This window comes from Vigna umbellata, chromosome 3, assembly GCF_029865625.1.
Source record: "Vigna umbellata cultivar VRB3 chromosome 3, Vumbellata_1.0, whole genome shotgun sequence".
NCBI classification, from domain to species: Eukaryota; Viridiplantae; Streptophyta; class Magnoliopsida; order Fabales; family Fabaceae; genus Vigna; species Vigna umbellata.
The window spans coordinates 25,663,984-25,676,990 of record NC_142167.1 but is presented as its reverse complement, the minus strand read 5'-3'; the positions used below and the strand labels follow the sequence as shown (position 1 = coordinate 25,676,990).

Genomic DNA, 13,007 nt, shown 5'->3' with positions numbered 1-13,007 from the left:
CCCTCTTCACAACATCAAAAGGATCCACCACTTGTAACATAACATACACCAAAGTTGGGCTACAAAGCATATTCAAACAACTTGGATGAAGAGAATTGGTTACATGTAGAGTGAATTGATTTTGTCTCCACACTACCAACGCATAATTGATTCCCTTAAAGGAGAACCTATTCTCTTCCTCTCTAGCATGAATAGTTAAAAGCATGGTAAATTGGAATTTAAAATTATGGGCGTTTACGTAAATCTAGGTAGCGAGTTATGTTTCCCTCCTCGTCCCTTCATTCATACAAGGATGGAAATCTTCCATTCTTCCTCAAATTTGTCTACGTAAATCGACGATAATGCTTGAAAGCAAATAGGATGATGATGAATGCATATTTATAATCTCATTTAACCATTAATATAAGTTTCTTAATTGGTTTATTAGCTTAAAATATTTTTTCAATTAGGATTTATTCTAAGATAGCTAAATGAGCTTGAGATGAAAAAATATGTTAAACGTAGATTTTTAGTTGTATAAACATTCTTTAGATATTTTGAGATGTTTTGTATGTAATTGAAGCTAAGGTCATGGATTATCTAAGTTATAGGAAATCAAGTCAAGGATTACTTGAAGAAGACAAGAAAAGTGTAAAAAAGTGAAGAAATAGTGACTGCTAAAAAGGGATTTGAAACAAAAAAAATTGGACCTTGCGGTTTTCTCTATCTTTTTTCACAAAAATCGCTTTGATAATACAATAATCTTTATGATAAAATATAATTTCGGGAAAATATATCTTTTTATATTTTATTTGATATTTTTAAATAATTATCTTATTTAAGTATACTAGAAAATATCAAAAGATAATAAGTGTCAAATATTGTAAAAATGTGGCAAGATCTTAAATATTTTTAAGCCTCCGTAACAACCAAATATATCTTAAAGATATTGAATTTATTTAGAAGATAATTGGAGGAGATTACATTATCAAAAAGAATATTACAACAATAGAAAAAAGGCTCAATCCAATTTCTTTATAAAGAAACTTAGGGAAACACATACAAGGCACTTAGGAACCCTTTGACGGGACCTAACTTTGACCTATTCATCTTCTTTCACATCATTCCCCCTTTTTTCTTTTATTTTTAAGTTAATTTTACTATTTATTGAGTATTAACCCTCTCAGATTGGTTATGCTGTCATTTTTTAATGGATTTTGATGTTAGAATAAAATAATGTGTTTGTTATTTTTATTATTGTTGTGATTTATTTTTATTTGTCTTTTATCTAAAATTAATAATTTCTACATTATAGCTAGTTGGCATATGCATATTAATTATAGGGTTGAATATATTTTTGATCCCTTAATTTTCAGTGAAAATTCGAATTAATCCACTTTGAATCTTTGGCCCAATTTAGTCCTTCAACTTTAAAAATGTGTGGATTTAATCATTTTAACCAAATCGTATTAATTGTAATTGACGTTTCAAATACATTTCATGATAGCATTTGAGTTGTTTACACTGTTTGACATATTTTTTTCTTTAATGTTAGTTGAAAAACACATTTTTTTTCTTTAATGTTAGTTGAGAAACACGTAACTTAAAAAACTTTAGTTAAAAGAACTAAATTCACGTAATTTTAAAGATGATAAATTAAATTAATCCAAAATTTAAAAAATGAACTAATTCAGTTTTTATTGAAAATTAAGAGATTAAAACATATTTAACATTTAATTACATAAATAAAAAAATATTAATTTGAATTAAATATATTTTTAGTATGTTAACTTTTACTCAAGAATTGAATTCGAATAGACTGTAAATCTAAGAAAAGATACTTTACAAAAGATGTTAAAAATTTAGCATCAAAGCAATTTTTTTTCCAGATGGCAATCAATTTGAAATGTTTTTTATTTTGAAATTGAATATTTGAGAGGCACCTCACTCGTGAATATTTGGAGGGAAAAAGCAGTCCAAAATTTAAAGGTGTTTAAGCCAATATGGCAAAAATCCAAATGTTTTGCAAAAAAAATTCTCCAGTTTTTTGCCCCATTGGGATTATATTGATGCTTGGACAAGAGTGTTTTGGTATCAAAATAAGAGCAATCGTCATTCATGGCTAATCTATTTTAACAGAAAAATCAAGTACAAATTCGAAATAGTTTCCTCCAATGATAATCCTAATGTTGAAACCGTAAAATTTTGTACTTCCTTTGTAAAGATAAACTATAGTTTTCAAGTTCTTTCATCTCTCCCTCCCTCCAACCATTGCAAATTACTATCATTGTAGTTTCCTTTTGTGATTTTCTCTTCTCCCTCTAATTAGTAATGTGTATCTGGTCTTCTCTTATGATTTAACTTTTTTTACATATTCTACATTATTGTTTTTGTTTTACTATTCCGTACAGTATCCTATTTCTCAGTATAATCAATTTACTTTTGGTTCTAGTCTCATCCCGTTATGGTATCAAAGCCTAATGGGGGAAATAAGGTGATACTTACTAATGTTATAATAAGGTAACATGTATTATGATAAATCAGGCAAATGTTTTTATGAATTACTTTATTTTAAATTTGTATAGAGTAATATAAAATCAACTGAAATGAGTTGTGACTGGAGATATTGGTTGCTTTGTTTTAAATCTTGATATCAGCTATAGAAGTAAGACATGTTTCGTTTGAGGACAGTAAATCTAATTTGACCATATTGATAAGATTTGAAAACTGGAGCTAGAAACCCAGGTGGTCATGGTTATACTTCATAACTTCAAAAAAAGTTTTTCCAAACCTAGATTTATTAGATATTGTGAATTTAACATTGATAAATGTTGCTTTCCAGAATCAAATGAGGGCAAAGATACCAAATCTGGTATAGTCGTTACTATAACCTCCTCCGACATATTTCATGTCGCCTTTTTATCAAAAAATTTGTTTCTGCTTCAACCTCTAACAGGCCAAACTAAGATTTGTTCACTAAACACACAATCAAACTTAAAAAGAAATTTCTCCCAGAAACAATATCTTTGAAGAAGAAATTTGCTTCAAAGATATTATACCAAGCCATAAATAACGAGAAAATACCTAAAATCTCATAGGATGAATTATATATTCCAGAAGAAAACAATTGTATATCTTATGGTATACAATACATCTTGTGTGAGAGTTCATTCTAAAAAAATTTAGTATTTACCAATTAGATTGATATTTTCAAACTAGACTTCTTCTTTAAATACATTGTTTTCGGAAAGAATTTCTTTCTGGATTTGATTATTCTCAATGAGAAATTGTGATTTAACCTATTACATACGACCTTAAACTCTAAATTCTAGACTATAAACTTTAAAACAAACAAGGGTGGTACTTCATCAGCTTGGTGGGCAAGAAACCTCGTCCTCGATTTGGTGCAACAGCAAAGGGAAGGCATTGTAACGTAACGCTTGGAGAGGATGGAAGGGGAGGATTGGGTTTCGATGGTTAATTGCAAGGGCTGGACATGGCTAGATAGAGAGGAAGAAGGAGGGGATAAAATGGTCATTTCACCCAAACTATGGGTGCAGGAAGAAAAAAGATGGACGTGCAAGAAGAAACAGTCGTTACTTTGTAGTGCATTATATAGGACCAGCGTACAGAAGCCCAGTGCCCATCTTAAGAATGACAAATATATCAACTAATACAAAAAAAATTATCATCAACAATAAACTATGTGCAACTTTCTTAATTACGTTCACATGTTATTCTGAAAGTTTTTTTGAATTGCAAGTGTGAACACATTTTTAATAAAGATTTGAGCTTTGATTTGCCATACATAGTTATGGATCATTAAAATTAGGTTTAATTGCTTCCTTTGTCCCCAGTTTGGTTGAATTGTGTCAAATTCATCCTCATTTTTAAAAAAGTTTCATTGTCGTCCTCACGTGGTATAAAAGTGTCAATTGAATCCAAACATAGAAAAAATTTGTGTCAAAGTAGTCATTTTTCCTATATCTCTGTGTCTTCCTTTCATATGTCACTTCTCTGGAGCTATGAAAAGCCTTAAATTGGATAAGGTAAAATGAATATCTGTACTTGATTGTATGAAAGGAAGACACAGATATATAGGAAAAATGACTACTTTGACACAAATTTTTTCTATGTTTGGATTCAATTGACACTTTTACACCACGTGAGGACGACAATGAAACTTATACACCACGTGAGGATGACAATGAAACTTTTTTAAAAATGAGGATGAATTTGACACAATTCAACCAAACTGGGGACAAAGGAAGCAATTAAACCTTAAAATTATTTACAACATAGTCAGTGGCAGATCTGGGGTCTTGGCTCTTCCAAACTTTTTTATATATGTATAATTTAATACATGAATAAAAATTACTTTTTTTTTATTTTGAATATATATTATATGTATTTGATATTTTCAAAAAATTTTATACACTTAAAAAAAAGAATTGACAGGTACTCCTGGTTGAATTGTTTGAGCTTTATTGACAAGTGGTAGATTATTAAAACTGAAAATGTTGAGAGGTCTACCTGTTTAAGAAAGTAAAAGAAAATAGTCTCAAACCAAATTATCAATGTAAAATAAAGAAGGCATGAAAAACTAAAACTTTAACCTGCTTAAGTAGTAGGATTCTAGATTGAAGAGAAAATGTACAGTTTCATATATGCACAACATGAAGAATCAGCATGCATGGAAAACTGGGAATGAAGCATACTGCATATACACAGTGCATGAAGTCGAAAGAAACTATAGAAAGCCAGTAGAATAGAGAATAAGAATCTGAGAATTGAAATGCGTACCTTTTGTTATTTTTCGAGCTTTTGAAATAGAGAATATGCAGGTAGCATAAAACAGTACCTCATTGAGAAGCAGAACATACATAGTTATGAAAGCTAACCCTTCTTTGGTTAACAGTCTTGGTTACAGAGATCTTTACAGCTACTGGAACAAGTTAAGGTCAGTGCTTGAGTTGAGGAAGGTTAGGCTCCAAATCAAGGAAACAACTGCATATGAGAGGTATCTGCATAAAACAACAATAAGCTCCTGAGAACTTATATTTATACAACTCATATATATATATATATATATATATAGGAGAGAGAAGAAAAGAAAGAAGTGTTTGATAGATAGTTAAGTTATTTGAATATGTTCTATATATCATTGAACTTCTGTGTGAATTGAAAAGACTTTAATGAATGAAACAAAATTCATGTCTTAAAAACAACTGTTATGAAATTATACAAACCAAACAAAATGGAGAGAAATGTTGTTACATAAAGTATTAAATATTAGATAATTAATATGACTGTTGTAATGTCTTTTTTATTGCAGTAGTTTTAACAGTACAAGTAATCTCTTTCACACTTCCAAAGACCCAAGAAATAGTTATGTCAGTTTAGTTTCTCCACCATAAATAAATATCAATTGAAATTTATTTTTTCTACCTGAAATAGAACAAATTAAATTGAAATAATTTTACAATATTATAGTTTATTTATTAAAATTATTAATTTCCTATCATGGAAACAAAAGTTATCAACTTTTAACTTCAATATTTAGTTTTGAGACGTAAAAGTATATAACAGTAATAATAATAACTAAATTGACATAGAGCTAGAAAACATGAATATTTCAAGAGAAATTTGACAAGTTTCCCATGGAAATGCATATATGTTCTGATGATAAAATTTGACAAGTTTTAATATGAAATTTATGATGGAGATTTAAAATATTTAAATATATATATTAACGTATTATTGATGTTATAATTAACTTGGTATAATAATTGAATTACATTATGTGAGGGGTTAGAATTACCTTAAAAGAAATAATAACATCTCCAGTGGAAAAAATGCGGATGGAGATTACAGAGAAAACATTGGGTTTCGAGCCTCTTTTTTTGCATCACTTACTTTCTTTATCTCTTATCTTCTCCACCTTATAGCAACATGCTGAGATGTTTTTCTCATGCTTTTTGACTTTTGCGGCAAACTCGGTGATAATGGAGCTTTACATAACTGTATGGAAAAGTGAGAAAGCATAAATCTCAGACTTGGTAATTGAAATGAGATCATTTTCATTATTTCAATATATCTCTCCCACTGCGACAACACAATGATCTTATATATGTGTTTAGCAACAATCATTAGCTTCTAATAATTTCTGTTTATCCCATTGCATTTCACCTTTCTAGGGTTCAAAGTGTCTCATGTTTTCGACTTCACATATCACAAACTTCACCTTCATTCTTTCCTTTTATTTTTGTTGCATTATGTCGAAATCAAAAGGTTTTGATATTTGAAGAAAACTAAACTTTAAAGAGAAAATCTTGGGGATAAAAAATTATATAAAAATTTACATTAAAAGAATAAACTGGTTATGAAATTTGGTGTCAGAAGAGATTATAATAAGTTGTTTATCAAATTACAGATCTTCATCAAATTCTTGTTTCTTGTGTGTACTTGAAAACAAAATTCCTATATTTTGGTCCCATCTATTTCCATTATTCATTTCTTTTGTAATTTTGTCCCGATAACACCGATCAAGTTAGGCCACGTAAGGCACTTCCAAGTTATAAACCCAAGATAGAAAAAGCTATACCCTAGATATTATACTAAATTATGATGCATGAACAATAATTACTATAATATATTGGATTATCTTTTAAGTTCTTTTACCAAGTTGTTGTTTTTTTCTTTACTCAAAGTGTAATATTTTTAAAAAATGATTTTAGTGCCTAAATATATCCATATATAGTCAAGTTTTGATTAAATGAAATGTGTTATTGCCTTTTTAACGTCTTTCTTTATAAATTAGCAAAACAAAAACACTATATCAATACTAAAATTATTTCAAACAAAGCTAATAAAGAAAAAGATTTCTAAAAACAGCAATATTGAACACATTTTCTTATGATCCAGAACTGTCATTATTTGGACACCATGCTAGCATTCAACTAAATTAGATTACCATAAACAACAAAGTTATCACTCTAAATTTTTACTTTAATTGCCTTTTCAAGTATTAAAACTCCAATTACCTTCAATAATTAAGTTAAATAACTTGGGCAAACTAACTTGCATGATCAATGGGAGGATATAACTCGATAGCTATTCTTTCTTACTTTCTTTTTTCTGTGATAAATCAATATCTTTTTCTAATTATGGTTATAAAATAGGACAAGAGTATATTTTGTCAAATAATATAGATTTAGACTTATCTAATGAGTAAAAGTTCTACAAAGAGTACGAGTAATTTTTATAAATACCCATTGGATTTTTATTAATTATTCTCCATTCAAGTAAACACTTTGAAGTAAAAATAATACTATTGGTACATCATTTTTATTATATTGCTTCTGTGTTGACTAATAAACGGAAAACGCCCATTTTATCATACACGCCTCTTTTATTTCCCAAGAAAAAATAAAGTAGAAGAATCACTTCTTTTGACTTCTGAGAGTTTAAAGAGTCCTTTTACCCAAACATCAAGGTTATGTTTATCATCTATCTATGCATAACGCTCCAGATATATGCAAAAGTTGACTTAATTTGGTCGTCCACAAACACATAATGCAAATCGAAGTATACACTGATATATAATAAGCTGTTTTTAATTTCTTATTAATCATTTACACTGTGCTAGTTTACGAGCCTACCTTGGATATACGCTTGATTGAAACTAGCATTCCCTTCTCTCACCTTTTCTTCTTCATAACTCGCATACTGTGTTATTGTTTATTGTAGACCCACCCTTGTATCGGACATAATATCCCTTCTCGAATTGGTTTAGGACAACCACAAATTAGGCACATCGATGGATGCGCCAAAGAACCAAAAAAAAGGTCCTAGTAATGATATTCAAATAAACAGAAACAGTTAATAACACAGTTTTCATTGCATAGAAGCAAAACCCTTGGTAAAGTAACCAGAATTAAACTGCTATCGATAGATTCATAGAAACATTTTTTAAACGGGAACATAGGAGCAAAGCACCTTTCTCCATACTAAATAACCTCTACATCAAGGAAAGGCATATCAAGCTTCAAGTAATGTTGCTAGTTGCAATATTCCTCGTTTTAAAGTTCATAGCTTCAACACAGACTGTAAAATTGTTCTTTTACAACGTGAAATACTGCAATTCTTAGTTTTACTCTTGCAGATGTCTTAACGTCCATAAAAAAACTAGAACCAGGCTTCGAAAACCATTGTTTAAAAAGGGTAAGTGACAACACTATACAGAAAAAGGAAGCTCTGCACAATTGTTAACTAAGAAAAAATGTTGAGTTTCGAATTATAGTTACACCAGCATGGAAAGGACTAAAGATATCTCGGTAGAACAAAGCAAATGTAACGTTTGGCTGGGACCATGGTCTGTAGTGACTCACATGTAATAAAGTTTGATTAATTGATATCAAGGAAAAGTAAAAGCACTCGACCACGGCTATCGTGTTGTACTCAAAACTACAACTTATGATAAGCAGCAAAACCAGGTGGCACGAGCCCACCTTGCTACCCCTTTTGCAGGAACGCATAACATGCCAAAAATTCAAGTGCAAATGCTCCCAAATTATAAGACCCCCAACCTCACACCACCAATCAGCCACCCTTTTGCAGCATAAAGACAGAAAAAGAAAACACGCCTAGTCCAAAGGCAAACAAAGCACAAATTTCACTGGCGCCATATATCTATCAGTCACGCCTTTTTCTGGCAATAAACCAAAACATAACACCATGAACAAAATCAATGTCACCAACACAACCACCATCACATATATGTTTAAAAATTAAAATTCTTGTTATTATTAAGAGTAACTGAAGAAAGAACCATCATATTGACTGTAAAAAAGAAAGATGCAGCTGCAGCAGCTGCAGGTGCTGTTATACCAACCAAGTAACCAGTAACCAGTAACCAGTAACCAACCATCAAGAATACATAGGCAGCATGTGTAGTTTTACACAAACAAATGCACCAAATGTAACTAACTAACTAATAGCATCAAACCAAAGACCACCTTCAACTTTTCAATACAGCCGGAGAACGCTCCTGGCTATAGAATGTGCCTGGTTCGACCTTCCTTTCCCGGACCCGTTTCTCCGGCCGCCCAAGTAGAGCCTCAGGAGACCATTGTTATCGATGCTGTTTGGCGAGTATCTTGCACTCCGGTTCCTCTCCAACCCAACAAACTCATCCCTCCCCTTCCTTCCACCACCACCACCACCACCACCACCACCACCAAGCCCAAGGCCAAGCCCATTCCCCTGCACATCACTCTTCCTCATACTCACACTTCCAAACCCTCCACCACCTAAACCCTGCCCATTCCTCCAACTCACACTGCTATTACTCCTCATCATCTTCGGATTAAAACCACCACCTCTAACATCCCCATTTCTCTCCCCACCTCTATACTCCTGCCATGACTCTGAGTACGACCTCTCCACGCCATTCCCATTCCCATTCCCATTCCCTCCACCATCCTCCTCCTTACTCCCTCTCCGGTGAATCAATCCCCATATACTCCACGCCTTGCTCCACCGGCTCGATGACTTCTTGGAAGCCCCTTTCTCACAACCATCATCCCTCAAAGAATTCGAATTCAAATTGGAGTCCCTCAAGGGATTGTGCACATAATCAGCAGAAGCAGCAGGAGTAACCTTAGCATTAGTAGTAGCACTGGCATTCGAAACACTCTTCAACTCGTCCATTTCAGCAACAACAGCAGCAGCAGTCCTTCTAATTGAATTAGACCTATCAAGACTCTTCCTCCTCCGCGAGGAAGAGTCCGAATAATACTCCCTCGTCTGATTAGAACCACCAGGGAGATTAGGATTAGCATTAACATTATGATTAACACTAAAATTAATATTTTGATTAAGATTAAGAGTGAGAGTCTCCTCATATTCAGGCTCCTCCACGGGAATAAGGGAATCGGTCCTGAGAACCTGAACTGGCGCCGGCGCGTCTTCGATCATCGTAGGCATCCTTGGAGGAACGGCCAAAGTAGGCGCAGTCCTAGCCATTAAATAACCGTCCCAGGAGGCGCGCGGCTCCTCGAAATCGAACGACATTCGCGCGGCGTCGAGCGAGAAGCGCGGATCGGTGTCGCAGGAGCGGCGGCCGAAGCCGTAGTCGGCGATCTCCGACTGCGTTTCGCGGAATTGGCGAGAAATGGGCTTCTCGACAGGGAGCAGAGTGCCGGAGCCCACAACGACGCCGTTCCGCTCACGCTTCTTCATCTTCTGCTTCTGCCTCCACTTCTGAAGCTTCTTGCTGAAGACCGAAGCCGCGGACCAGAAACTTCCCTTAAGGTCTCGACCAGAGGTTTTCTTCGTTTGTGAGTCCAGATCCATGTGGTCCTTCATCGCCTTCAGAGCCTCTTCGTCTGCCACGTCAGCTTCTGCGGGTTCAGGAACTGTTTCTGATTCCTCTTCTACGATTTCTGAAACTCTAGTTTCCGCGTGAGCTGGTTGGGGTTGAGGAGATTCGGGAACTTTAATGTCGGTTACGTCGTGAACGACAATGTTGTCTTTTTCTTCGTCGTCTTCGTCGTCGTCTTCCTCTTCGGACTCGAGGACGGGTTTCTGAACCACGGAGGAGGAGGGGAGGTGGCGCGTTTCGACTTCTGCTTCCTGGTTGAAGAGGGTGAACAGGGTGCTGCGACCTCTTACGTCGCAGGATTTTCTCTGCGGTTCGAAGAAACCCGAAAGGGCTTCGTTTTTGGAGGCGGAGAACGACTTCGTGCGGCGGAGCTCCGGGAGGGAGGATGGAGGAGGGCGGCGCGAGGCGACGGAGGAGCGGAAGATGGTCTTAAGGGCGGCAGCGGCGGCGGAGGAGCTCGGAGGCTTGCGTGCGGCGGCGGAAGAAGATGAAGAGTTGGGATCGAGCACGGCGAGGCGCTCGCAGAGGCATGAAGGGCAGAAGCCGGTGAAGTTCTCCTGAGGGTGGCGGTCGCAGGAGGTGGAGGGGCGGTGAGGCTGGAGCTGAGGCGGCGGTGGTGGAAGCGACAGCGGTGGCAACGAAGGCGGTGGGGGTTGAGTGGTAGTAGGATTCATGAATGGTAGTGTGAGATAGTAACGAGTGTGGTCATGTTACACTTGAATAACAAGTAGAAGAAGATGAAGAAGGTATTAGGGAGTGTTTGTTTGTGAGTAAATAACTAACTCCGTGAGAGTGAAAAAATGGAGTGAGGAATTGAGAGAAGGGTGTTCTGTGTGTGACAGAGAAAGGAGCATAGAGAAAGACAGAGAAAGAGAGAGAAGGAACTGTTTGGTTCCAACGGACACAGAGAAAGTGAAGTGCCAGAGAGAGATAGAGAGAGAGGGACTCACTGAGGGAAATTAAATATAAATATAAAATCAAAAAGGAAAACGTATACTCTGCTCGGTATTAATTAATACAGCCATTTTTTTATTCCTTACTACATTACTCACCTTATTATACAAATATATATATATAATACACTAATACAGTTTTAGTCTACAAATTTCCATATACGTTAGTTATTTAATGTTTAAATATTTATGTCATTAATATGCTATAACTAAATACATCAAAATAAATTAAGTCAAATGTAACGATGATGAAAAGAATATATTCATCATTCATTACTAGTTATTATGCCATGAAAAATATTAGTATTTTTGGTTATATTTAGTTTAGAATAATTATAGTTGATTTGAAGCTAAATTAATTTGTTCAAGTAAAATTGATGATTTCACGTAAGATTTTTCTTTGAAGTAATTTTAATCATAAGCTGTTTATAAAAGACGTGCAGGAAATTAGAGCATTATTTTAAGTAATTATTTAATCTGTTATATGTTTTTTTAGGTAATATTGTTGATTGAATATATCTGAGTATTCGTGTGTTTTTGCTTGCTGCAGGAAGTGGCGCATTTGCATTTATTATATAAGATATTCTTAAGAATGCCTCTAATATTATAATTCTTTTTATCCTGGGTTATTAAATGTATGCCACATTAAGTGCATGAGTTATTACTCTCTTTTATTACTATGTTTTTTATGAATATATTTTATTGTGCTATCAGTTGGTATTAGGAGTCTTTGAATGGGAAGTTTCCTTTTTTAATAAAAATAAAGTGAATGATAATAAATGGCATTTAAAATAAATTGTAAATAAATAATAATGTTAGTTAAAATAATGTTAGCAAAACGCATTAAATTTATGTGTAAGTTGTATTTATGATATATCCATACTCTAACTTGGTTATGTATTCGTGTCTCATACATCTTTTACTTAAATATTTAAAGATATTTTACCAATACTTATAAATAATTTATAATAGTTTATATTGACATTTTATATATATATATATATATATATATATATATATATATATATATATAATTCTAATTTAGATTTATAAATAAAAAGTATATATGTATTATATTTTTAAGAATAACTATACACTTTTTAATAGGTATATATCATTTATTATTTTTAAAATAAATATATTAGAGATATCGAATAGTCGTCATATTTAATGTATAGTATGTATTTTCTAATTTGTTATTTCCATTCATTAAATAAAGATATGTTTTCGATGAGGACTCATGTTATATTTGTATGAATTAATTAAAGTGATAGTTTTAAAAATATTAAAGATTAAAGTCGAAAATCACTTTTTAGTGTAAAGAATATTTTTAATAAACCACTTTGTTACTTAAAAAAAGTAAAGAACGTAGTAAAAACAATTACAGCACTATCTAATTCTAAATTGCTATATATCCAATAAGCTTTTTTTTTTAATATTACATATAATTATAAAAGCATAAAACAGTGCTGATTTTAGAAATAAATTCCTGCTTATTATATTAAAAATTATTTTATATAGAAAATAAATAGCAACATTTAAATAAAACGTAATTATTTTATTATATATATATGTATATATAATTGTCTTATTTCTACTAAATAATTATGTTTGATTTCGTTTCTAAAATATATAATCAATTTAGTTTAATTTTTTTAACTTTTTAAAATTATTCTAATTAATTTTTTTCT

At 32.8% G+C, this 13,007-nt stretch overlaps 1 protein-coding gene across 1 annotated transcript; it reads right to left on the bottom strand.

The window, feature by feature from the left end:
- Positions 1-8,729: 8,729 nt before the first annotated feature.
- On the bottom strand, positions 8,730-11,281 carry LOC124825575 (protein OCTOPUS-like). Its single transcript, XM_047298219.2, has 2 exons — positions 9,928-11,281; positions 8,730-9,786 (listed from the first exon to the last, which is right to left on the bottom strand). Exons 1-2 carry the CDS (start codon positions 11,035-11,037, stop codon positions 9,007-9,009), a joined length of 1,890 nt encoding a protein of 629 aa, XP_047154175.1. The 5' UTR covers positions 11,038-11,281; the 3' UTR covers positions 8,730-9,006.
- Between the last annotated feature and the right edge of the window lie 1,726 nt (positions 11,282-13,007).

Coding starts and splice junctions, on each gene's coding strand:
- LOC124825575 (XM_047298219.2), bottom strand. CDS start 11,037: ATGAATCCTACTACCACTCAACCCCCACCGCCTTCGTTGCCACCGCTG. Junction 9,787..9,927: donor ACGCGCCGGCGCCAGTTCAG/GTTCTCAGGACC, acceptor GGTTCTAATCAG/ACGAGGGAGTATTATTCGGA.